At 42.1% G+C, this 26249-nt stretch overlaps 1 protein-coding gene across 1 annotated transcript in view; it reads left to right on the top strand.

The window, feature by feature from the left end:
- Positions 1–25887, top strand: part of tmem62 (transmembrane protein 62) — a 59380-nt gene extending 33493 nt beyond the window's left edge. The window contains exons 8-14 of the mRNA XM_055640890.1: positions 1735–1890; positions 11409–11568; positions 12892–13005; positions 17247–17331; positions 21332–21436; positions 22546–22664; positions 24588–25887. Coding sequence (XP_055496865.1) covers positions 1735–1890; positions 11409–11568; positions 12892–13005; positions 17247–17331; positions 21332–21436; positions 22546–22664; positions 24588–24908 — 1060 coding nt within the window. The 3' untranslated portion in view covers positions 24909–25887. The remainder of the gene's footprint in view (positions 1–1734; positions 1891–11408; positions 11569–12891; positions 13006–17246; positions 17332–21331; positions 21437–22545; positions 22665–24587) is intronic.
- The last annotated feature ends 362 nt before the right edge of the window (positions 25888–26249 follow it).

Genomic DNA, 26249 nt, shown 5'->3' with positions numbered 1-26249 from the left:
TCTTGTTTGGTGCTGCAGTGTGGGAGGTCTTTGACAGGAAATGTTGAGGTCTTGTGACTTCAGCATATGAATGCCAAGCAGAACCAGAGGCTTCAGAACTCCAGTTCGACGCGTCTCCCCCGGCAGATAGAGTGGCTTTCAACTGGCGATGGAAGCGTTCATTAAGGCCGTTCGCTTGTGGATGATACGCAGCTGTTCGAATCCAGTTTGTACCCAAGAAGTCGGATTGTGTTTGAAACAGCGCAGACTCGAATTGCGGTCCTCGGTGTGTTGCGATCGTACTTGGGAGCCCAGTCCACCCATTCTGTCATCATATAATAGTCTGGCACTCCCTCAATGGCAAGAATGTCCTTTCTCAAATTAGGAGACCAAAATTGCACACAATTCTCCAGGTGCGGTCTCACCAGGGCCCTGTACAACTACAGTAGGACCTCCTTGCTGCTAAACTCAAATCCTCTCGCACTGAAGGCTAACATGCCATTAGCTTTCTTCACTTCATGCTTACTTTCAGAGACTGATGTACAAGCAGACCCAGGTCACGTTGCACCTCCCCTTTTCATAATCTGACACCATTCAGATGATAATCTGCCTTCCTGTTCTCGCCACCAAAGTGGATACCCTCACACTTATCCACATTATACTGCATCTGCCATGCATCTGCTCACTCACCTAACCTATCCAAGTCACCCTGCAGCCTCACAGCATCGTCCTCGCAGCTCACACTGCCACCCAGCTTTGTGTCATCTGCAAACTTGAAGATGATATTTATATCATAAACATCAGGGGGCCCAGCACAGATTCCTGTGGAACTTCACTGATCACAGACATCCAGCTAGAATAATGCCACCCCCACCCCAACCAAAAAGTATTTGGGCAATGTCGCTTTTGTGGCAATGTGCATCAGGACCACTCACCAGACAGCCTGAAGTGGCATCAATGAGCAGAGCGAGTGGGGTTTAGCCAAAAAGAATGGTTTGGGATTTTGTTGATTTTTAAGAGTAGGTAACATATTTAAGTCATCTTGATCTTATTTTTGGGTGTGTTGGTCCAGATGTTAGTTATTCAAAGTTATTAGTTAGTTGTGTGGGATTGGGAATGGTAGCCTGTCATACTTCAGCATAATATTGTCAAGGGTGTAGATGACTAGTGCATGTGCCTTTAACATAGTGACCTCACCGCTGCTAACCACTCCCCTTACTAGATGTATAATTGCAACCTCCCCACCCATAGTTCTCTCTCTCTAGCTCTGGTGACAGACCATGTACAGCTAGAACAGCAATGCTTGTGTACTATCAATAAACAATTAGTAAAGACACGATGTGTTGGTGAAGTACATCCAGAGCATAGTTTGAAAGGGGTGGGTGGGTGTTCTTTGTGTAAAGAAAGGATGAAATGCTAGGGTCCACTACCATTAACATGCAGGCAAGGTACCAGGGGAGGATTGAGTGCTGGGAAACATAGAAGGCAGCAGAAAGTCTGAGAAAGTAATGAAACAACATGATCATAAGTTAAATCTGGTCATTTATTTTCCTCATACATGATCAGGTATCGCAGCGATTTGAGACCAGCTAATTCTTTAGAGATCAGAAGTTGACCGATGTCCACATTACTTTTAGTAGGAAGATAAATTTGTCTTCTGGGCATACCTGAAGTCACCTGCTTTTCTATGCAAGTTTGTTTGGACTCAACTGTGAAGTCCTAATCTTATTTGTCTTGTTGGGTTTCTCTCGGCAGGTACCGTATAATGGTTTTTGACCATGATCTGTTTAGCTTTGTGGATCTGAAGTTTGATAAGTGGCCAGTAATTGTCATCACAAATCCAAAATCTGCTCTATATAGTAGCCCTGGACATGAGCCACTGGGAAAAATAAAGGCGTCTACACACATCAGGTATGAGCTGATCTCTGTTCAGTTGTATTGCTTTTGACTTTTTTTCGAAACAAGGTTAGAGCCAAATATAGTTTCAGCTGTGCGGCAGATAGAAAGAATAACCATAACCATTGTTGAATATATCGTAGATTCCATCATGCATTCAGCATATTTCGACGTATTCTATGGAAAATTGGAATGTGGACTGTCAACTCTTGTATTGGCAAGTGATAGGGCAGGTGGGTCCTCTTCTAAACATAGTCACAGTGCATGGAAACAGCCCTTCTAAGTTCTACTTAAACGTTGTGGTTACCTGCCTCCACCACCCCTGCAGGCAGTGCTTTCCAGATTGCAACTGCACTCCGGGTGAAAACATTGCTTCCTAAAGTTCTCACAATCCCCTTCCATTAAACATATGATGTCTGGCTTTATACACCTCTGCTATGGATAAAGGTTCCTACGATCTACCCTGTCAATACCCCTCCTAATTTTATACATCCTTAATAGGTTCCGCTAAACCACCTCTGCCCCAAGGGAAACAAATCCAGTCCCTTCTCATAACTGAAATGCACCGTCCAAGCAAAATCCCTCCTATGGCACACTTTAGTTTAGTTTAAAGATACTGCATGCAAACAGGCCCTTTGTTCATGCTCACCCTCGATTCACCTGTTCTCAAGTATGTTATCTCACTCTCTGATCCCAACACATTGGGGACAATTTACAGAGTCCAATTAACCTAAAAAACCCATACGTTGCTGGGATGGGGGATGAAACCAGAGCACCTGGAGGAAACCCACACAGCCACAGGGAGAATGTGCAAACTCCACACAGGCAGTACCTGAGATCAGGATCTAACCGGGTCTCTGGTGCTGTGAGGCAGCAGCTCTACCGGCTGTGCCACAGTGCTCAATGAAGACAGTTCCAGAATTGAAAAATCCCAAAGGTGTAACACTGTAAAGTTATTTTTGGATGGCTCATGGCATTAATCAATACCTGAACTCAGTTTGAAAGACAAGGGTACTACCACTGAACCACAGCTGACATCTGAACATATATATGGACGGAGAGTGATGAATCACTTTTGCACTCCTCTGAGTGACCAAAAACAGAATTCACCTCATCCTTTATGACTTTAATTATACTGGATTTATAACCGATTAAAACAGCATGTGAGTAAATTGCATCAATATCAAGGTGTTGGGAATAACAGTGTGTATGAAAGAGAAGACTGCAGCTTGACAATGCACTGAATCAGTTATAGAACATGGATAAAGGCTCTTCAGCCTGACGTCCAAAGAACCAGGTGTTATAACTGAGCTAGTCCCATATGCCTCGTGTCCCTCTAATTTTTCCTATCCATGTATCTACTTAAATCTCTTGTAAAAGTCACAATTGTACTTTTCTCTACAGTTTTTCCTGGTAGCTTGGTCCATACAGATACCCCCCTCTGTGAAAAAAAAAATGCCCATCAGGACTCTTTAAACCTACACTTTCTAGTTCTGGATTGCTCTACTCTAGGACAAAGACTGTGACCATTCATTATAACTGCATTTCGTGACACCTCTCAGCCTCCCAAGCTCCAGAGAAAAATATCCCAACCTATCCTTGTAAACCAAAGCTCTCAAGTTCAGGTAACATTCTGGTACCGTTTTCAGCTTAATAATATAGTTCCTATAGCAGGACCACCAGAATTGCACATATTACTCCAAGTGTGGTCTCACCGACATCTTCTACAGCTGCAGCATGACTTCCCGACTCCTTTTGATTAGGATTATTATTGCCTCGTCTACCGAGATACACTGAAAAACGTTGTTTTGCGTGCTATCCTGTCTAATGGTGGCAAAAACGGGAAAGCAGACTATTATTTAAATGGTGGCCGATTGGGAAAGGGGGAGATGCAGCGAGACCTAGGTGTCATGGTACACCAGTCATTGAAGGTAGGCATGCAGGTGCAGCAGGCAGTAAAGAAAGCGAATGGTATGTTAGCTTTCATTGCAAAAGGATTTGAGTGTAGCAGGGAGGTTCTACTGCAGTTGTACAGGGTCTTGGTAAGACCACACCTGGAGTATTGCGTACAGTTTTGGTCTCCAAATCTGAGGAAGGATATTATTGCCATAGAGGGAGTGCAGAGACGGTTCACCAGACTGATTCCTGGGATGTCAGGACTGTCTTATGAAGAAAGACTGGATAGACTTGGTTTATACTCTAGAATTTAGAAGATTGAGAGGGGATTTTATAGAAACTTACAAAATTCTTAAGGGGTTGGACAGACTAGATGCAGGAAGATTGTTCCCGATGTTGGGGAAGTCCAGGACAAGGGGTCACAGCTTAAGGATAAGGGGAAAATCCTTTAAAACCGAGATGAGAAGAACTTTTTTCACACAGAGAGTGGTGAATCTCTGGAACTCTCTGCCACAGAGGGTAGTTGAGGCCAGTTCATTGGTTATATTTAAGAGGGAGTTAGATGTGGCCCTTGTGGCTAAGGGGATCAGGGAGTATGGAGAGAAGGCAGGTACGGGATACTGAGTTGGATGATCAGCCATGATCATATTGAATGGCGGTGCAGGCTCGAAGGGCCGAATGGCCTACTCCTGCACCTAATTTCTATGTTTCTATGTTTCTAATCATAATAGGTAGTGCAAAGAGAAAAAATAAACAGAGTGCAGAATATACTGTTACAGCTGCAGAGAATGTGCAGGTAAAAAAAGTGCAGGGGCCACAATGAGGTAGGTTGGGAGATCCAGATTACATTCTTTGTTTATGAGAGGTAAGTTCAATAGTTTGATAACAGCGGGGAAGAAGTTGTTCCCATATTTGGTGTACGTACTTCAAGCTTTTCATCTTTTGCCTAATGGAAGTGGGGAGAAGATGGAATGAGCAGGGCATGAGTGGTCCTTGATTATGTTGGCTGCTTTCCTGAGGCAGTGTGAAGTATCGATAGGCTAGTTTGCATGATGGACTGGGTTGCATCCAGAACTCTGCAATTTTTGTGATTTTGGGCAGAACAGTTGGAAATACAAGTTGTGATTCATTTGAATAGAATGCTTTCTACGATGAATCAAGAGAAAATGGTTGGTGTCATTGGAGAGGTGCTGAATTTCTTTAGACTTCACGGGAAATAGAGGCGTGGTGTGTTTTCATAGCTGTAGTGCCACTGTGGTCGGACCAGGACAAATAGTGATATTCATGTCCAGGAACTTGAAGCTCTTGACCACCTCCGCTTCAGCACCGTTGATGCTGAGTGTGGCAGGTACATCACTCTGTTTCCTGAAGTGGGGGAGAAGGGAAAGGGGGAGGGGTGAGGGGGGATTAGTTAGAGGTCACCTAAAATGGGACTCATAAAGCGACATAAACAGAATATGAGGTGTTATTCCTCAAGTTTCCAGTTTGTATATGGCCTCACTCTGGCAATGGAGGAGGCCCAAACAGAAAGGTCAGTAATGGAATGGGAATGGGAAAGGGAGTTAAAATGGTTACCGGGTTCCTTCCCATTTCTCATTCTTAACTCCTCCACCCCTACTTTCCTCCCTCTGGCTTCACAATTTGCAACCCTTCAATACTGTCTCTCACTTTCTGATTTTATCTCTGGCTTATAAAACAAAACCCTTCACCTGTGTCCACCTATTACCTGCCACGGTTTGACCTGCCTCTCCCATCTTCCAGCTTTCTTATCTCCCCCCCCCCCCCCTACCATCAGTCTGAAGAAGGGTCTCGACACAAAACGTCACCCATCCGTGTTCTTCCGAGATGCTGCCTGACCTGCTGAGTTACTCCAGCACTTTGTGTCCATTTTTTTCAATTAATTCAGATTTGACTGCAATTTCTTCAACATTTTCATCTGTAGAGGGAATCTGAGTTGATACTTTAGACTGATAATCAGAATTGCATAATGTTGGAGATGCAACAGGTTTCCAACAAATACAAAAGTAGGGGAAGGGAAGGAAAGGACAAAAGGATCGTTCAGTAATTGGGTGAAATGCAGGAGAGATAAAATAATGAAAGAGATGATGGTGCAAGGTGGCAGTCGGACATTCATGCCCTCCCTCAGCCTTGCTGCTCCAACCCCCCCCCCCAAAATCAACCTATCCATTCACTCCTTAAACTAAAATATATTCCAGCCAAGATTCTGGTAAATCTCTCTCCAGTGCAACACATTCTTCCAATGAGCTTTACACAGTACTCCAACTCTGGCCTAACCAATAATAATACTTTTGTATTTCAATCAAGCATTATGTATGCCTACAATTTATCTACCTGTACTGCCCCCTTCAGAAATCCTTGAACCTGTACACCAAGTTCCTGCAGTTCTGCAATACTCCCGAGAGAATAGAGCTACAAAGTGAGAGGGGGAACGTTTAATGGAGACGTGTGGGCAGGTTTTCTACACACACAGTAGTGGTGTCTGGAACGCATTGGTGGTGGAGGCAGATACGATAGTGGCGTTTAAGAGGCTTTCAGATAGGCACATGGAAGTGCAGGGAATAGAGGGATATGGATCATGTACAAGCAGATTAGATCAGTTTAACTTGGCATCATGTTCGGCACAAACATTGTGGGCCGAAGGACCCGATCATGTTCTGTACTGTTCTATGTTCTAGGGTTCTGGTTTCATTCTGTATGAAGGGGCAGCACCACGCCTCAGTTGGTAGAGCCACTGTCTCAACAGCACCGGACACCCGGTTTACACCTGATCTCAAGCGCTGTCTGTGTGGAGTTTGCATGTTCTCTCTGTGACCACTCGGTTTTCTTTCGGGCGCTCCAGTTTCTTCCCACATATCAAAGGCATACGTCAGAATGTTAATTAGCTGCTGTAAATTGTCCTAGTGCGTAGGTGAGGGGATGAAAAAGTGGGATAACATCGTACTAGTGAACGAGTGACTGATGTTGGGCGTGGACCGGTGCATCTTTTTTTTTCCTCCCAAAGTGAACTCCTCGTTCTTTTCAGGATAAAACTCCACCTTCAATTGCTCTGTCCATTTTACAAACTGATCAATATAATCCAGTAGTCAAAGTACCCTCTTCATTGTCATCCAGAAGTCTAAGGCTATCCCCCTCACAAGTTCAGAGATGACTCTAAGGATTTATTTTCCCTAACTTGTTGATCGAGATAGATGAGAATGTATTTCGAATCTTTTGGACGATTATAATGAATATTTGAGTGCAACCAACAGTTAATGACTAAAATGAGAGGAGCATTTATGACCTTAAATGACAACGCAGAAGCTTGAATAATTGATACAATCTGAACTCTGAATTCTGAACTGCAAAGACTACCTGAAGATCATGCTGGAATCTGTACATCATCATTTATTGTCATCTCCCCTGTATGGTTTGGTTCAGTTTATGCCCACCTGGGCGAAGGAGAGCAATGATGTTTACGTAGAAGCCACATTGTTATTAAATGTTAATATCAATTTAGAGGATCACATCAAGTGGGTATAGTAAGCCTTTCCCATCTCAAAATAATGTAACCTCCAAACCGATTTATAACACCATCAAACCGATTTATCACTCCCTACCACCACGAGGAAGCGAAACTCAAAACTAAAACATAACTTTGGAAATAAATTAGAATTGATGCTACAATTCTCAATTATCTCATCACCAGCTGTCATTGGATTAGTCTGGGAGATGACCTCAGCCCCTCATTGACTGTCATAGCCATCCTTTTGGAGCACAGCCAGTCTTCCTTAGTCATTCCTGGATGATTCATGTCTGGCATGATGCTCATCATGAAATATATAAAATTATTAAACAAAGAGCAAGAGATAAATTAATGGTAAGGCCCTTGGGATATCGAGAAACACAAGGACCTCGGTGTGCTCAGATTCCTGGAGGTGACAGCACAGATAGTCATGGTGATGAGGAAGGCATAGAGGATACTTGCCATCAATAGATTATAAGAGCAGGGAGGTTATGATACAACTTTATGAAATGTTAATTACAGTTCTGGTCTCCACACTGCAGAAAGGCGATGATTACATAGCAGAGGGAGCAGAGGAGATTCACCAGAATGTTGTCTAGGATGCAGCCTCACAACCCAAAGTACAACTTAGGAACAGGCCCTTCGGCCCACAATGTCCATGATGAACTTCCATATGCCTGCACATGGTCTACATGCCACCATCTAGATTGTCATAGAAAACATAGAAAATAGGTGCAGGAGGAGGCCATTTGGCCCTTCGAGCCAGCACCGCCATTTATTGTGATCATGGTAGATCATCCACAATCAGTAACCCATAACTGCCTTCTCCCCATATCCCTTGATTCCACTAGCCCCTAGAGCTCTATCTAATGCCCCTGTCCTACTTAGGAAACTGGAACGGAAACCTCTGGAGACTTTTCGCCTCACCCAAGGTTTCTGTGCAGTTTCGGGAGGTTCCCGGAGGTTTTTGTCACTCCCTACCTGCTTCCACTACCTGTAACCTCCGGCAACCACCTGCTACCTCCGGGAACCGCACGGAAACCTTGGGTGGGGCGCAAAGTCTGCAGAGGTTTCCGTTCAGGTTTCCTAAGTGGGACAGGGGCATGACTCTCTCTTAAATCCATCCAGTGATTTGGCCTCCACTGCCCTCTGTGGCAGGGAATTCCACAAATTCACAACTGCGTGAAAAAGTTTCTTCTCTTCTCAGTCTTAAATGGCCTCCCCTTTATTCTAAGACTGTGGCCCCCGGTTCTGAACTCGCCCAACATTGGGAACATTTTTCCTGCATCTAGCTTGTCCAGTCCTTTTATAATTTTATATGTTTCTATAAGATCCCCCTCATCCTTCTAAACTCCAGTGAATACAAGCCTAGTCTTTCCAATCTTTCCTCATATGACAGTCCCGTCATCCCGGGGATTATCCTTCTGAACCTACGCTGCACTGCCTCAATAGCAGGATGTCCTTCCTCAAATTAGGAGACCAAAACTTCGCACAATACTCCAGATCTTGTGAAATGCTTTACTAAAGTCCATGTAGACACTTTGTCAAAAAATTTCTATCAAATTTGGGAGACAGGACCTTCTCCACAGAAGCCACACTTACAATCTCTAATAATATTTTCTAAATGTGATTAAGTCCTGTCCTTAAAAATCTTAAATAATTTCCCCACCATTGATGTACAGCTCAATGGCCGATATTTTCTGATATAGACTTCAGAAATATTGCATGAAAACAGGCCCTTTGAGTCCACACAGCACATCAATCACCCGTTCACATTAGTTCTATGTTATTCGATTTTCTCATCCACCCCCTACACACAAAGGCGATCTACAGAGGGCAATTAACTTACAGACCCACATGTCTTTGGGACTTAGGAAGAAACCTGAGCCCCGGAGGAAACCCACACGATCACAGGGAGAACATGCAAACTTCACACATATAGCACCTGAGGTCAGCATCTTTGACACTGTGATGCAGCAGCTCTATCAGCTGCGGCACTATGCCAATCATAATTTGTGCCCGATTTCCCTCATAATTAAAGGAAGAACATCATCAGGTCCTGGGATCCACCTTATTGTTTTTCAAGACCTAATTTCTATGTTTCTAAGACGCCTAACAACACCTCTTTAATATCGATATGCCTAAGAATTACAACAAATCTCCCCACGATCTCACGAATATTCATGACACCTTGGTGAATACTATTGCAAAGTGCTCATTAAGCACATCACCTACTCCCTCTGGTTACATGCATAACATTCTCTCACTTCTCCTTGAGTTTCAAAACTTCTAAATCTACCTGAAGAAGGGTTTCGGCCCGAAACGTTGCCTATTTCCTTCGCTCCATAGATGCTGCTGCACCCGCTGAGTTTCTCCAGCTTTTTTGTGTAACCTTCTACATCTACCTTTTCCCTCTTGCATATGAAATGCCATATCCTTGCTTGCCAAACTCAATTCATGGCTCTCTTCAGCCTAATTTCTTATTAAAGTTCTTTTCTACTTCTTCAAGGGCCTTGTCCGATTTCAATTACCTAAATCTTACATGTGCTTCGTTTTACTTTTTGACTAAAATATCTTTTATCAACCAAAGTTCCTGAACTTTGCCATCCTTATCTTTCATCCTCTGGTCATGAACTCAACTAGCTTTACAAGAGCAGGACATGTTAGATGTAGATTTGCCCTCAAACAGCCACTCTGAAGGGCCTGTCCCATTGTACGAGGTAATTCAAGAGCTCTCCTGAGTTTATAAAAAATCAAACTCATGGTAAGCACGTGGAATGTACGTAGCAGATACGTCGGAGCTCGGGGCGTCTCTTAGCAGCTCGTAACGCTAACGGCGGGTACTCAGGAAACGCGGTAAGCTCGGGAAGACTCGTGAAGATTTTTCAACATGTTGAAAAATGTCCACGAGAGTCCCGAGTACCTACGAGCGGCTATTACCGTAATTCTCCGAATTCGAATCGGGGGAAACTCGGGAGAACTCTTGAATTAGCTCGTACAGTGGGACAGGTCCTTAAATCTACCTCCTCCAGTTCCTGCTGAACATTGTTGCAGTTAACCTGCCCACAATGTACCAATTTCATCAAAGGACCTGTCTACCCTTCTCCATAGCTATTTTACAACCTGTGGAATTATGGTCACGGTGGTACAGCGGTAGAGTTGCTGCCTTACAGTGCTTGCAGCGCCGGAGTCCTGGGTTTGATCCCGACTACGGGAGCTGTCTGTACAGAGTTTGGTTACGTTCTCCCCGTGACCGCGTGGGTTTTCTCAGAGATCTTCGGTTTGCTCCCACACTCCAAAGACGTACAGCCTTGTAGGTTAATTGGCTTGTTATAAGTGTAAAAATTGTCGCTAGTGTGTGTAGGATAGCGTTAATGTGCAGGGATCGCTGGCCGGTGCGGATTCGGTGGGCCGATGTTTCCGCACTGTATCTCTAAACAAAACTCAATCCGAAAATGCCAGGCTCGCTCCCAGTACGAGGTCTAGTATGGCCCCATTCCTAGCTGGACTATACTATATCAAGTAACCTTCCTGGATGCACTGAATAAATTTTGCCCTATCTAAGTCCCTGGCACTAAGGTGTTTCAGTCAGTATTAGGGAAATTAATAGCACCCACTATAATAGCACCCACTCTCATTTTCTATCATTCCACGATCTGCCTCTATATCGTTTTCTTGATACCACATGCCTATAGTATACATGTCATAGTAACTGCACCTTTCTTATTCTGAGTTCCACCCATATGGCCTCGTTGGATAAACTCTCCAAGATGTCCTCAGTGCAGCTGTAACAATTTCACTGATCACTCAACTCCCTAAACTCTTTTACATTCCTTTCTGTCATGTTTATATCTGAAACATCTACACCCTGGAAAGTTGAATTGTTCGTCATGTTCTTTTCTTATTCATGTTTTTTAGTTCAATGCACTAATCCGGGCTTTGAGCTCATCTACCTTATCCATTGTACTTTTTGCATTAACGTAAATTAATGTTCTATCTAATATTTGGATTATTTGGAGATCTGGTGGCAGAAATAAAAATAACAACATGTGGGAATTAATACAGCTTTGTGGACTGATTATTGCTGGTAACTTGGCTTACATTTCATCATCAGGGTCCTAGCTTTCTCCACGGCAAAAGTTACCTCGGTACAAGTCAAAATTGATGGTATCATACTGGGCAGTGCAGTCCAAATCAAAGGTCCACTCCATACGCTTCTTTGGCGGCCGATGGATTATGGTGCAGGAGTACACTACATTGAAGTCCATGCACGGGTTAGTTTTCTTTAATACCAAAGCAATATTCAGCAGATAGACATCTAAAATAAATAGATCAAAAAACTGTATAAACTCTTGGGTCAGGCAATGCTTATGGAGACGGTTAATTATTATTTCATAACATAGTAAATAGAGGATTCTGTATTCATACTGCTGGGATGTAGGCACTCAAGCTGAATAAGAGATGCTGTTCCTCTGGTTTGTGTGTGGCCTCATTCTGGCAATGAAGGAGGCCCAGGACAAAAAGGTCAGATGGGGAAGTTAAAATGGTTAGCAACTGGGAGCTCCAGCATGCCCAGCAGTGGGTAATAACAATTAATGTGGGGAATTGGATAATTAACCCTTTTAAAAAAAAAAGTTGAAAGTGCTCCTGGTTAGGGGTGTCAGGGATGGTGGGGAGAAGGCTGGAGAATGGGGTTCAGGGGTTAAGAGGGGAAGATAGATCAGCCATAATTGAATGGCGGGTGCTTGATGGACCGAATGGCCTAATTCGGCTCCTATCACTGATGAACTGGGTAACATTTAATGCAACGTAATGAAGCCATGCACATTAGCCAGAGAGCAGAAAGTAATTTATTTGATACTCCGTTCTGTTAGCAGTGTCAGCCACAGCAGGGAAATCAACCCAAACTTCAATCCTTCATTGCAATGTGAGAAAGTGAAGGCTCATCAATTAAATGAACAAACACATTTTGCTTGACTCTAAAGTCTTTGAGACTTATTATTTTAGACTGCATGTAAAGAAAGGCAACAACAGACAGTGTTTGAGGGCAGTAAGTTAGTGGGAATCAATGCTCTCGGTAAAAAGTAGAGAGATAAAATGGTCAAAGGAAATGTTACAGCATTGGTTTAAAAAAAACGGTGGTGTTGTTATTGTAAGCTTTCTAAGGGCAAAGGATTTGTTAACTTGATTCCCTCTGTCTTTAATTGTAATTTGGCATTGTCCAAAATCTCTCGTGCATTTGCCCTTTCACATTGACTTAATGAAAATTCAACAGCTTCTTGCCCTATTTCCACCTATAAATGCTCACTCAATCTAGAATCTCCATAGGTTTGCTGATCTGGTTGGGCACATCTCTCTGTAACAGGCATATTGGCAAATCGCGATGATTGATTAGGTAGCAGCAGCGGCGTGAGAAATCACCTATTCTCAAACCCAAGGAATACCCAATTTCTGCTCCTCAATCTGGGATACACTTAAGTAGGACATGGATCCCTTTATCAACATTAAGGCTTGGACCACAGCTAGTTTACCTTAAATATAAGTAAACTGCTCACACTTGTTATTCCTCACAGTGAATCACATTTTTTTGATCTCAGGACAAAGCTGGAAGAACCACAATTGCAGGCCATAAGTTTACAATGGAAGACATCAAACTGCTCCCTTTCGGCGTGATGGCTTCATTCATCATCCAGGCTCCTCATCACATCACAGTAAGTACAACCATTGGCTTTAGAAAGACAGCAAAGGTTCAAGAAGGACTTTGGTTGGATTGTGCAGAGTTTGGTTTTCAGTTTTGTGTACCAGAATGGTACCAGAGAAGTGGAGGAAATAGTAGAAATTAGAATGTATGAACTGCCTGTAACATGTTTCAGTACCTCTTCCTCTTGAATGTGAGTCTTAAACCCAGCCAATTAGAATTGAGTTGGCTGAGAAAGATAGAGAAATTGAATAGGATGGCAGGTATTCAATAATCAATAAAATAATTCAATAATAAATAAGTCCTTCACAAATATATTCCCTTCAGCAAAGAAAATGTAGCTAGAAAAGAGAACCAATAGGGTACAACTGATTGAGAATATTAAATTAAGTGAGGTGAAAATGTTGCTAAAAAGAGAACGGATTAGTCAGATTTCACGAAGAAAAAGTAATTCACTGTCACTCTGCAGTTTACTGTGAATCACTGTCATTCTCTCTGGCTGTCTTTTCTGTGATTTGCCCTCACTATGTGCTTGGATCTGCCTTTAATCTGATCATCGCTGTGTTATTCACTGTCACTCTCTGCTCTCTGATTCGATGTTGTTTACTTTTGAGGGAGGTTTTCTCTACATTTTTCTCTGTTTTTGAGAGTTTTATTTTCCACATTCAGTCCAATGGATTTTTAGTGTGTTCCGTGATTCATTGTACGTTTTCTTAAGGACATGAATGAAAATAAATGAAATTTAATTGGAGTTTGCACTTCAGGCAAGTACAAACCACAATGGTGTCACATCAAACAGAAGAAACCCTGTGTCCCTTCTCCAGGGACACAAGGCTTTGCATATGGCAGATTGATAAGTTGGCCTTGACCATTCCTTGCAGCATATTAAAATTATTTAAATGTTTTAACTATTTCAAATGTTGCTGATCCTCCGAGGTAGTAGGACTTGGTGGAGCAGGCCACTGACAGTTCACGGTGTAAAAAGTTACTGGTTGTAGTTTTGCTACTAGCTGTCTAATTGCCCCCCTTTCCCACTCCTTCTTATGCAAGCATGGTACCAACACCAAGGATATGCAGAGCTGCACCGATGCACAAAGTGGGACCCAGGGCCATGTCCGATGAGATCTAGTGGCCCAGGATTGTTCCTATAGAAACTAGAGATAAGCTAACAGTATTGAAGCTTGATATGTTGTGAACTGGATACGTCTTAATGATAGACATAGAAAGCTGGAGTAACTCAGCGGGTCAGGCAGCATCTCTGGAGAAAAAGAATAGGTGACGTTTCATGTCGAGACCCTTCTTCAGACTGAGAAATGGGGAAAGGGACCCGAGAGATATGAAAAAGTACATAGAACAAATTAATGAAAAATATGTATAATAATAATAATAATAATAATAATAAACTTTATTACGGACTCAAGGTCCAGACAAGGGGCAACATTACATTAAAAATGCATTGCATATCAAATATCATAAATATATATATAAAATCATGGTATATCACATAAAAACATCATAATTTATATTTAACAAAAACCCACAATAGTTGAGTTAAAAATCCAGATTAAAAGATGATCAATGTCCTACAACGAGACAACGATACCAGTGTCTCCACAACTGGGATTCGTAGCGTGTAGTGCTAACCCTTATGTTTGTCAAGGCCACAATAAGCACATTTTTAGAGTCATTTATCCTGCAAATGAATTTATACATGTGGTGTCTTAGGATAGCTTCTAAAGTACTGACTCCTGCAGCCACAAACATATTACTGGCACTACACCATCTAGGTTGCCTTAGCAGTGTTCTCATGGCATCGTTATATGCCACCTTTAGTCTCTGCATACTTGTCTTTAAATAGTTCGACCACAGGTACGCAGTGTAGAGGGGAGTGCAGTATGCTCCAAATAGCGACATCTTCACCACATCTGCACACGCACCAAATTTACGCAAGAGGATATTTGCCTGTACATACAGCATGCGTTATTGCCTATAAATATCCTCATCATCTGTCATTTGTTCTGTAATAATAAGCCCTAGATATTTTATCTTATTACAGACACTAAGATTGTTGTCAGACAATTTAAAAACAGGGTATTTTAGGCATTTATCCTCTTTGGTTCTACAGACCATAACAGCACTCTTACAAGCATTATATTTAATGTCATGTTCCACACCATACACGGAACATATAGTAAGGAACTGCTGGAGACCAGCGCTAGATGGACTAAAGACCACAAGATCATCTGCATACATAATATGGTTCACTAAAATATTACCAATCACGCACCCAGTGTTACAGGCTTTCAATTGTTTAGACAGATCATCAATATATAGATTAAAAAGGACTGGGGACAAAATTCCCCCTTGTCTAACACCATTGCTAACCCCAAACGGGGCTGAGACCCTATTGCCCCATTTTATTTGCATAGTCTGGTGGGCATACCAGGAGGCCAGAATTCTAACAATGTATTCAGGCACCCCTCTTTGACTCATTTTACAAACAGCTTTCTGTGATTAACACGGTCAAAGGCTTTGGAAGCATCAATAAAGCACATAAGGATTGAAGAGTTTTTGCCTCTATATTTGTTTACAATCTCCTTTAGGGCATATATGCATAAGTCAGTGCCATGTTTAGCTTTAAAGCCAAACTGGTTATCTGTGGAGTTAACAAACTCATTTATTCTATCCAGCAGAACTCTTTCTAAGAATTTTGACAATATGCTGCCTAAAGCTATGGGCCTGTAATTATTTAGGCTGCCTACTTTACCAGCTTTGTCCTTAATGACCGGCACTAACAGGACAGACAACATTGAGTCTGGTAACAAGCCATGAATCATAAAGCCAGTAAAACAAATAGCTAGGGGAGGAGCTATCCTCATACTCGCATACTTAAGATGTTCAGCAGAGATATGATCCAAGCCACTTGCTTTGTTGTTGGACAGCTTGTTCATGGCATGATACACCTCATGTGACATAATCGACTCACCATCGAGTCATTACTCTCAATATTGTCCACCCTATACAAGTCATCTTGGACACAGTTGAATAAAGTGCTATAATGTTGTCGCCATAACTCCGCGATATTAGCTGTTCCGGAGATTCCATCTACAGTACATGGTAGATGTTTTGCAACTGCTAAGAGCTCTCACTTCCTTCCAAAAATCTGTAGCATTGTTACTTAGCAGCTTCTTAGCCATGGAATCAGCCCTCATAGCTTGCTCATTTTTACAGATGAAACTAACAGCATACATACCTTGCATTAGTGAGCTTCTTGTGCTCAAACACAGGCCCCTGTATAAAGACAGATCAAAGCCAGCAACGATGATCAAGGAAAGGTGGTCCATTGTTGGCTGTGGAGAACGTGATAACAAGTAATACAAACAGTGAAACTCAGCAGGCGACAGTGAAACTAGTATGATGACTAGGATGGGGAGGGAGAGAGGGAATGCAAGGGTTATTTGAAGTTAGAGAAATCAATATTCATACCACTGGGTTGCAAGCTGCCCGAGCGAAATATGAGATGCTATTCTAACAATTTGCGTTTGGCCTTGCAGTGGAGGCGCAGGACAGAAAGGTCAGTATGGGAATGGGAAAGGGAGTTAGTGTTTGGCAACCGGGAGATTGTGTAGGCCAAGGGGTACTGAGCGAAGGTGTTCAGTGAAACAATCACCCAATCTGAGTTTGGTCTCGCCGATGTGTAGGAATCCACACCTGGAACAGTAGATGATGTTGGAGGAGGTGCAAGTGAACCTCTATCTCACCTGAAAGGACCGTTGGAGTCCCTGGATGGAGGTATAAGGACAGGTGTTGCATCTCCTGCTTTTGCAGGGGAAGGTACCTGGGAAGGGGTGGTTTGGGTGGGAAGGGATGAATTAACCAGGGAGTTGCAGAAGGAATGGTCTTTGCGGAAAGGGGTGGAGATGGGAAGATGTGACTATTGGTGGGATCTCGGAGGTGGCGAAAATGTCGGAGGATTATGTGCTGAATGCGACAGCTGATGAGGTGAAAGATGAAGATCAGGGGGACTCTGCCCCTGTTGCAACTGTGGGAAGGGGGAGCTAGAACAGTGCTGTGGGGTACTCAGATGTCCTTAATATGGAACACCTCATCTTGGGTGCAGATGCGGCATAGACAGAGGAATTGGGACTAGAAAATAGTCTGCAGGAGGCAGGGCGGGAAGAAGTGAAGTATAGATAGTTCTGGGAGTCAGTAGATTTATAACAGACCTTAATGATGCAACCTTATATTTTGCAGCTGAAAGTTATCTTTATTTTGGTCCTTCTGATTAATCTCTTTGTAATCATCGCCTTCCGCTACTTGGCAAAGCCACGGTTTAAAGGTAACTTTGTGTGTTTTACAGTTTGATTCTGTTTAAATTCTGTTGAAAATATAGGTTATGTTCAATATAACATAATAACTACTTTGGTTCTGTCTTCACTAAGGAAGACATAAATAATCTGCCGGAAATAGCAGGGGACCGGGGGTCAAATGAGATGGAGGAACTGAGTGAAATCCAGGTTAGCCGGGAAGTGGTGTTAGGTAAATTGAATTGATTAAAGGCCGATAAATCCCCAGGGCCAGATAGGCTGCATCCCAGAGTATTTAAGGAAGTAACTCCAGAAATAGTGGATGCATTAGTAATAATCTTTCAAAACTCTTTAGATTCTGGAGTAGTTCCTGAGGATTGGAGGGTAGCTAATGTAACCCCACTTTTTAAAAAGGGAAGGAGAGAGAAAACGGGGAATTACAGACCAGTTAGTCTAACATCGGTAGTGGGGAAACTGCTAGAATCAGTTATTAAAGATGCGATAGCAGCACATTTGGAAAGTGGTGAAATCATTGGACAAAGTCAGCATGGATTTATGAAAGGTAAATCCTGTCTGACGAATCGTATAGAATTTTTCGAGGATGTAACTAGTAGAGTGGATAAGGGAGAACCAGTGGATGTGTTATATCTGGACTTTCAGAAGGCTTTCGACAAGGTCCCACATAAGAGATTAGTATACAAACTTAAAGCACACGGTATTGGGGGTTCAGTATTGATGTGGATAGAGAACTGGCTGGCAGACAGGAAGCAAAGAGTAGGAGTAAACAGATCCTTTTCACAATGGCAGGCAGTGACTAGTGGGGTACCGCAAGGCTCAGTGCTGGGACCCCAGCTATTTACGATATATATTAATGATTTGGACGAGGGAATTGAATGTAACATCTCCAAGTTTGTGGATGACACGAAGCAATGGGGGCAATGTTAGCTGTTAGGAGGATGCTAGGAGGCTGCAAGGTGACTTGGATAGGCTGGGTGAATGGACAAATGCATGGCAGATGCAGTATAATGTGGATAAATGTGAGGTTATCCACTTGGTGGCAAAAACAGGAAAGCAGACTATTATCTGAATGGTGGCCGATTAGGAAATGGGGAGATGCAACGAGACCTGGGTGTCATGGTACACCAGTCATTAAAAGTAGGCATGCAGGTGCAGCAGGCAGTGAAGAAGGCAAATGGTATGTTAACATTCATAGCAAAAGGATTTGAGGATCTGTCCTGGTCCCTCATCACATCCAAGCTGATCAAAAAGGCGCAGCAGCGCCTTTACTTCCTGAGGAGGCTCAAGAAAGCTCACCTGTCCCCCCAGATCCTGACCAACTTTTACCGCTGTACCATCGAAAGCATCCTGACCACCCGCTTCATGGTATGGTACAGCAGTTGCACCGTAGCGGACAGGAAGGCACTACAACGGGTGGTGAAAACCGCTCAGTACATCATCAGTGCCCCGCTCCCTGCCATGGATGCCCTTCACCGAAAACGGTGTCTGAGACGGGCCGGAGAGATCATCAAAGACCCCTCCCACCCCAACCATGGACTGTTTGCCCTCCTCCCATCAGGGAGGTGGTACAGGAGCCTCAGGTCTCGTACCAGTAGGATGAGGAACAGCTTCTACAACAACACTATCACATTGCTGAACTCGGGAGTCCCGCCGATAGATTTCTCCTGTCTCTCCGTCCACATTGTTTGTTTATTCTGTATTTTTATTTCTATATTGCACTATTACTACGGTCTGACGCTAAACTGCATTTCGTTGTACCCATACTTGTATTTGTGCAATGATATTAAAGTTGAATTGAATTGAATTGAATTGAGTATAGGAGCAGGGAGGTTCTACTGCAGTTGTACAGGGTCTTGGTGAGACCACACCTGGAGTATTGCATACAGTTTTGGTCTCCTAATCTGAGGAAAGACATTCTTGCCATAGAGGGAGTACAGAGAAGGTTCACCAGACTGATTCCTGGGATGTCAGGACTTTCATATGAAGAAAGACTGGATAGACTCAGTTTGTACTCGCTAGAATTTAGAAGATTGAGGGGGGAATCTTATAGAAACTTACAAAATTCTTAAGGGTTTGGACAGGCTAGATGCAGGAATATTGTTTCCGATGTTGGGGAAGTCCAGAACAAGGGGTCACAGTTTAAGGATAAGGGGGAAATCTTTTAGGACCGAGATGAGGAAAACATTTTTCACACAGAGAGTGGTGAATCTCTGGAATTCTCTGCCACAGAAGGTAGTTGAGGCCAGTTCGTTGGCTATATTTAAGAGGGAGTTAGATGTGGCCCCTTGTGGCTAAAGGGATCAGGGGGTATGGAGAGAAGGCAGGTACAGGATACTGAGTTGGATGATCAGCCATGATCATATTGAATGGCGGTGCAGGCTCGAAGGGCCGAATGGCCTACTCCTGCACCTATTTTCTATGTTTTTATATCTCAGCTGATTTGAGAGAGAAAACGATGGCAAGAAAAACAGTGCACTGTTGGAAGACACCTCCCGGACGCTCCCTTTGGCAAATAGGTTTTGAGTGGGTTACACTGCTGGATAGATAGATCATTAAGATAATGAATGACATTATAAAATTAGGTTATCTGTATTTTAACCAACGCAAAGAATTAAAATCACCTGCTCTTCACCAGGACATAAATCTGTATTCCGGCCTAGCGATTAGATGAGGGGTTTTGTGGATCAATGTGAAAGCTAAATCCTTGTCCATGAGTGCCAAAAAATAAATCTGCAGGTTAAGAAAACAGAAGGTGTTAATTTATTCCCATCTCTCCATTTCTTGTGATAATGGAAGTCCTATTGCGATGATATAGCAACTTGGTGAGACCTTTGTGAGGTTGCACTGACAATTACTAGGTTGATTCCTGAGTTCTGAAGCTTACCCAGAGGAAAAGAGAAAATCAGATTTCTGGCTCCTCATCACCATTCATCATTGCTCGACGTCCACATAACCACATCTGCAATGGTGATGGTTAAGATCAAATGGCTCCTTTTCCTCTGATTGCACATAATTCTCCATCATTGAACATTTCACTAATACAGATTGTTCAAGCTTACAAAGAGACGCTTTGGGTCGAGACCCTTCTTCAGACTGAGAGTTAGGGGGAAGGGCATTTCCTTTCTGGGCAAATCTAGCTAGGTGTCACTTTAGAAAAATAAGGGGTCGGTCACTTTGGATAAGAGATGAAAAATAAACTTTTTCACCAAAATGCTCTGAACTATTGAAATTTCAAGAGGGCTGTGCAGACCAGATCACTGAGCATATTTCCACTCAATAATTTAAAAAGAATTATGTGAATCAAGAATAGGTGCGGGGACAAGGGGCTGTAGTAGAAGATCAGACATGACCCTATTTAATAGCATAACAGAACAAGGTGTCTCAATGGCCTTCTATTTCTATTTTAAAGCATCTTTAAAAATGATTATCATTCCACGCCATCCACTATCCTGCACATTCATCCTCTTGCCACTGCCACATTATCTACGAAAGACATTGTAGCCATTCACAATTACATTTCCGCCCACTTCGTAGAATGAGGACAGCGGGTGCATGGGAACAGCAGATCTGAAATTCTCATCCAAGTTATACACCATCAGTGTAGGGTCAAAGTCACAGATTGCGCTTCCTGACAATATTACTGGAGAATCTACACCACAAGCACTGCAACGGTGCATGAAGCAGCTTGCATGATAAATTTTTGCCTTGCCAATATCATCCAAGTCCCATGAGAGATAGAGGAGTGTACATTTTACTGCAGTGAGCTGTTCTGAATTTTTGAATACATCACCTAAAAGGAAGATGCCAGCCAATTTAAAAAAAACACCAAAAAAAACTTTCAGCAGTTTTGGACAAATATCTGAAAATTGTCCAAGGCTATTGAAAAGTGCAACTAATGAGACGGCTTTCACCAATGTTGAATGATCTCTGTGCCGTTTCCTTGAGGTTCTCTTCTAAATATACAAAATTGCTTTAATTTGCTGTAAAATATTTTCAATCTCCTTTTGTTTTCAGATACCCCTGGTTTCTTTGCTCTGGTGAATTTTTCATTTCATGTGTTCTCAAAGACCAATATACTCTATTATCCCGTCTTACTATTCACGTGTTATGTAGCAGTGGGTGAGTATTTTAACAAGCTTTTCTATACAAACAGTTAAGTGCCGTAATGACTTCTATTAATGTTGCATTTGATTAGCATTATTTGTTCTTGTTCTACCTCATTTTTTAGTTCTTCCTATTGTTTTATTTGATTCTCAGCTCTTCTTCGCATGTATTCAGAGTTCCCTACTGTAGTTTGATGTAATCCTGGAGTTTTATCATAAGGACAAATTTCTAAATTAAATAATCCACTCTAATTGAGCAACATGGGCAGGGCAAAGCAAATCTGACCAATCTTTGGAGGAATTCAGACCTGAAGAACTTGAGGTGATTAGAGAGTTTGAACACAAGCATTTTAAATTATAGGATTAAAAACTTAAAGTGATATTTTCCGTTTGGTAAAATATTTAATACTGTGATTAAAACTCAACTAATGGAGATTAAGTCTCTGTAAATTCATTCATCATCCCTGAAAGAAAGATTTCAAAATGTTTATGAACATCCATTTCAGGTCTTTAAAAAATGTAGATTGCAAATAATTTAAATGTATTAAAAGCTAGTCATGAAATTTTATTTCTAATATATTAAATTGAAGCAATATAACAGTATAATATGTTAATTTAAAGAGAACAATGAAAGTAACTGGTTGTACATGAGCCATCATTGGTGGTCCATCATTTGTTCATTTTAATATCTATATCCGGATGGTCCCAACGCCAGAGATTTTAAATGGGAGGCAAGTGAGAATTTGCAGGGGCGAAGATTTTGTTCGGGGAATCTAGGATCTAGGCCAAGTTTGGAAAATTACAGCCCGACCGAACACTGCCACATAAGTATACTACATTTACTTACAAATGATGCTGGGTCAACTGTTAAATTTAAATCTGAAACTTTAACTAGAGATTGTGACGGAGGCAAAAGCTAGATTCATGGAAGTCCTGGATCAACCATGAACTTAGTATCAAGGAGTTCAATAACTTAAGTCTTTGCCTGTAATATTTCTTGTAAATGTATTGTTTACTAAGGTGATAATGTGCTTTAGAAGGAAACAAATAGTTTAATTCCTTTCCCTTTCTTCCATGTTTTAACATAGTTGTAAAATTTTCGGCACCACTTTTGCAATGTTACAGGGCCCTGGTTTATTGGTGAGATTATTGATGACCATTTTGGAGCTTGCTTTGTCTTTGGTATCATTGTTGATGGTCACTTCTTGGAGGGGAGCCTGACTTTTTTCTGTGGAATCCTTCAGGTAAACTGACAATTTCTTGAACATTGTAGATAATACTAATCAATGTAATTAGATGCTGAGATTAATATTGTGCCTAACAACATTCTGAGCAGGGTTTTGATAAGAGTAAATAAATAAATTGTTTACAGTTGCTCAGGATTGGTAGCAAGAAAACATGTAGTGGGTAAAACGAACTAATGCTGATCTCAGATGGAGATATGCAGAGTACTCCCAATTCTTGGTTTGTCACTTTGGAGGTTGCAGGCCTCATGGTGGTGTAGCAGTAGACTTGCTGCCTTACAGTGCCAGAGATCTGGGCAGCACAGTGGTGCAGCACCAGAGACCTGGGTTTAATCATGACAATGGGTGTAGTCAGTACAGAGCTTATACATTCTCCATGTGATAGGGTGGGTTTTGCTACAGTTTCCTCCCACATTCCAAAGACCTACAAGTTTATAGGTTAATTGGCTTGTGTAAATTGTCCCTCGTGTGTAGAACTAATGTCCGGGTGATTTCTGGTTAGCGTAGACTTAGTGGGTCGAAGAGCTTGTTTCCATGCTATATCTCTAAACTAATCTAAACTGTTCATCCAGGTAATGAGTTTTAGAGATACAGCATGGAAACAGGCCCTTTGGCCCACTGAGTCTGTGCTGACCAACGAGCAACCCGTACACTAGTTCTATCCTACACATTAAGGGAAATTTACAGAAGACAATTAACCTACAAACCATACGTCGATAGAAAGTGGGAGGAAACTGGAGCACCCGGAGGAAAGCCATGTGATCATACGGAGAATGTACAAACTCTGCACAGTCATCTCCCATAGTCAGGATTGAACCCGAGTCTCTGGTGCTGTGAGGCAGCTGCTCTATCACTGCGCCACTGTGCCGCCTGTAACTGTCACTGTCATCTCTGCAGTGATGAGTTTAAAACCCACACTTCAGGGAGTAATTTCTTTCTCAAATCCATTTAGCGAGTAACTAATGCAGTTAACAACACCTCTACCAAAGGAAAATTACCCTTCCCCTTCACCCACTTGGAAGTTTATCACCTCAAAATTTTTCTTCAGTTTGCTTAGTTCCAAAAGAAATATGGGCGGTACTGTGGAGCAGCTGGTAGAGCTGCTGCCTGAAAGTGCCAGAGACCCGGGGTTGATCCTGACCTCGGGTGCTGTCTGTGTGGAGTTTGCATGTTCTCCCTGTGATTGCATGGATTTCCTCTGGGTGCTCTGGTTTCCTCCCATATCCCAAGGATGTGCAGTTGATTGGCCTCTTTAAATTGCCCTTGGAGCGTAGGAAATGGATGAGAAAATGGGATAACAGAACTGTGGTGAATGGGTGATCGATGGTCAGTGTGAATTCAGTGGGCCAAAGGGCCTCTTTCCATTTTGGAATGGATATTTAAAAGACTCATAATCCAGAGGACACTAATATTCACTGTTACTGTTGGAGAAATTTGATTTGGTTTAAAATATCAGGAAATAGTAGACAGAAATCAGTAGGTCAAAATGAGGTATTAACTTTGTCTGCACATCCATTGAATGAAAGAAAATAACATGAAACTGTTGGATTACTGTGAGAATCCTGATTGTTCATGGATGCTCTTGAAGGAAGGAGACCAGCCAATGACTTGGTCTGGTCTGTATATCTAGGTACATGTTAAAAACCAGTGCACTCAAGTTCGCCACCAACTTTCTCACATTTCACCAGAAATGTCTAGAAACTAATGGGAACAGATAGCCTCCCATCTGTGATTAAAAAAAAAGTGCAGTTGCAGAGAACAGCCTTAATGTTAAACTGGAATAACTAAAGGTGGGTCCTGAGAAGTTGTAGAAGTAGGAGACAAGAAATGGGGAATGCATCCAGAAAATACCAGTCCATTTCTACCACTGTAATCTCAGCAGGCCTCTCTCTTTTAATGCAATGTGTAATTTTTTTTCACCAGCTGACATTTTTTAACATTCCGCTGATTTGCTACCTGTGCTGGTGCCTGCTTCTACGTTGCCGAGGGGCTTACTTCCGGTCCCACCTAAAATACACCGGATGGGTCCGTTCCGGTCTCATGCACATCAGTCTGGTGGGGTTTCTTGCATGGCAAGCCTACTCCTGCTACTTCCTGCAGAAAACCTATGGGATTGTTGCCTTCTTCCTGTCTCCAGTGAGGACGTGGTCATTGGCTTTGGCCCTGGCCCTTGTCTACAAGGCCTGGAATTTCAACAATTCTACCATCAGAACGTTTAAAGCTGAAATGAAGAACTGTCTTTAGTCTTGATGGCTTTCAGAGGATATGGAGACAAATTGTGGACTCCAGTCACTTCACAACTACCAGTCATTTGTTTTAACCTTTCATGAACACTGAATTCACATGGGTTACAGAACATAAATACAAAACTTTCTGCTCCCTTAACCACCATTTTTCAAACCAAAAAGTTCCAACACAATTCATTAAAGGAATCAAACTCAAAATACACTAAAATCCAATGGAAATTATATTTGAGAGACTGATGGGAGCAACTAACATTTTGGTTACAGTGCCCCTGCTGGGTGGAAGACAACTTGTTTGTTTCCATTCCACGATGTTCTTGCACTACGGAACAGACTGATTCCAATAAAGCAGCTGTTACCAGCTTTGATTCCTACAGCAATTTTCAAGAACAATCAGTGACATAAAGTGCATGTGGTTCTTTGAGTGTGGAGTGTTGAACAAAATGTTAAATATTTTTCAAAAAATAATTGTAATGCGTTACACTGTAATTCCCGTGAATAATTTAAGAAATGTAGTTTCGTGATACAAAAGCAGAATATTTTGGATGCTGGAAATCTGAAATAATGTGAAATGGAATGCACAATAGACCAGAAAGCATTGACTTGAAATGCTAATCCTATTTTTGTCTGACGTTGCTGAGGTGCCCTCTTTAGGTGAGATATTAACCTGAGAATGTGCTGACCCTCGGGTGGGCAAAAAGATCTCATTTCAAGTAGTAAAACATTTTCAGTTTCCTGGTTAATATTTATCCACTGAACAACTTTAAAGTAATTATCTGGTGGTTATGAAATTAGCAATTGGAAGATCTTGCTAATCCTAAATCGGTTGCCTTACTTACACAACATCTACAAGTATTCTTTAAAACTATTTCAATGGCTCTGAGGTCCATAATAATACTATTTGCACCTGCTCTGTTTCCAACCTACTGAATTTTGAATGTGAATGTGTGTCCTTAAGGCTTTATCTAAACTGTGATTATGATTGTAGTCTCTGCCTCAGTTTTTGCCGCACATCATTATTGGCAAGCACCAGCTGCTCACTCACGTGTTTTTCTGTGCTAGACACTTTCTCTGGGGATGGACAATCAGCAACAGGTAGGGCTAAAGGTACTGGTGTGGGCAGACCCAGGTGGGAGGTTTGTTACATGGTGGATTTCCTGGTGAGGTTTCATGAAAATCAAAGTAACTGCAGATGTTGGAGATACAAAATAAGGCAAGAAATGCTGGAAACATTCAGCAAGTCAAGCTGCATCTGTGGGAAAAGAAACAGCATTAATGTTTCAGATTCAAGACTCTACATCAGAACTAGGAAGGAAGGATAATAGCTCAAAACTGTAGAGTT

This window comes from Leucoraja erinacea, chromosome 9, assembly GCF_028641065.1.
Source record: "Leucoraja erinacea ecotype New England chromosome 9, Leri_hhj_1, whole genome shotgun sequence".
Classification (NCBI taxonomy): Eukaryota; Metazoa; Chordata; class Chondrichthyes; order Rajiformes; family Rajidae; genus Leucoraja; species Leucoraja erinaceus.
Note: the sequence above shows the minus strand (reverse complement) of the source record. Positions and strands in the feature narration are given on the sequence as shown.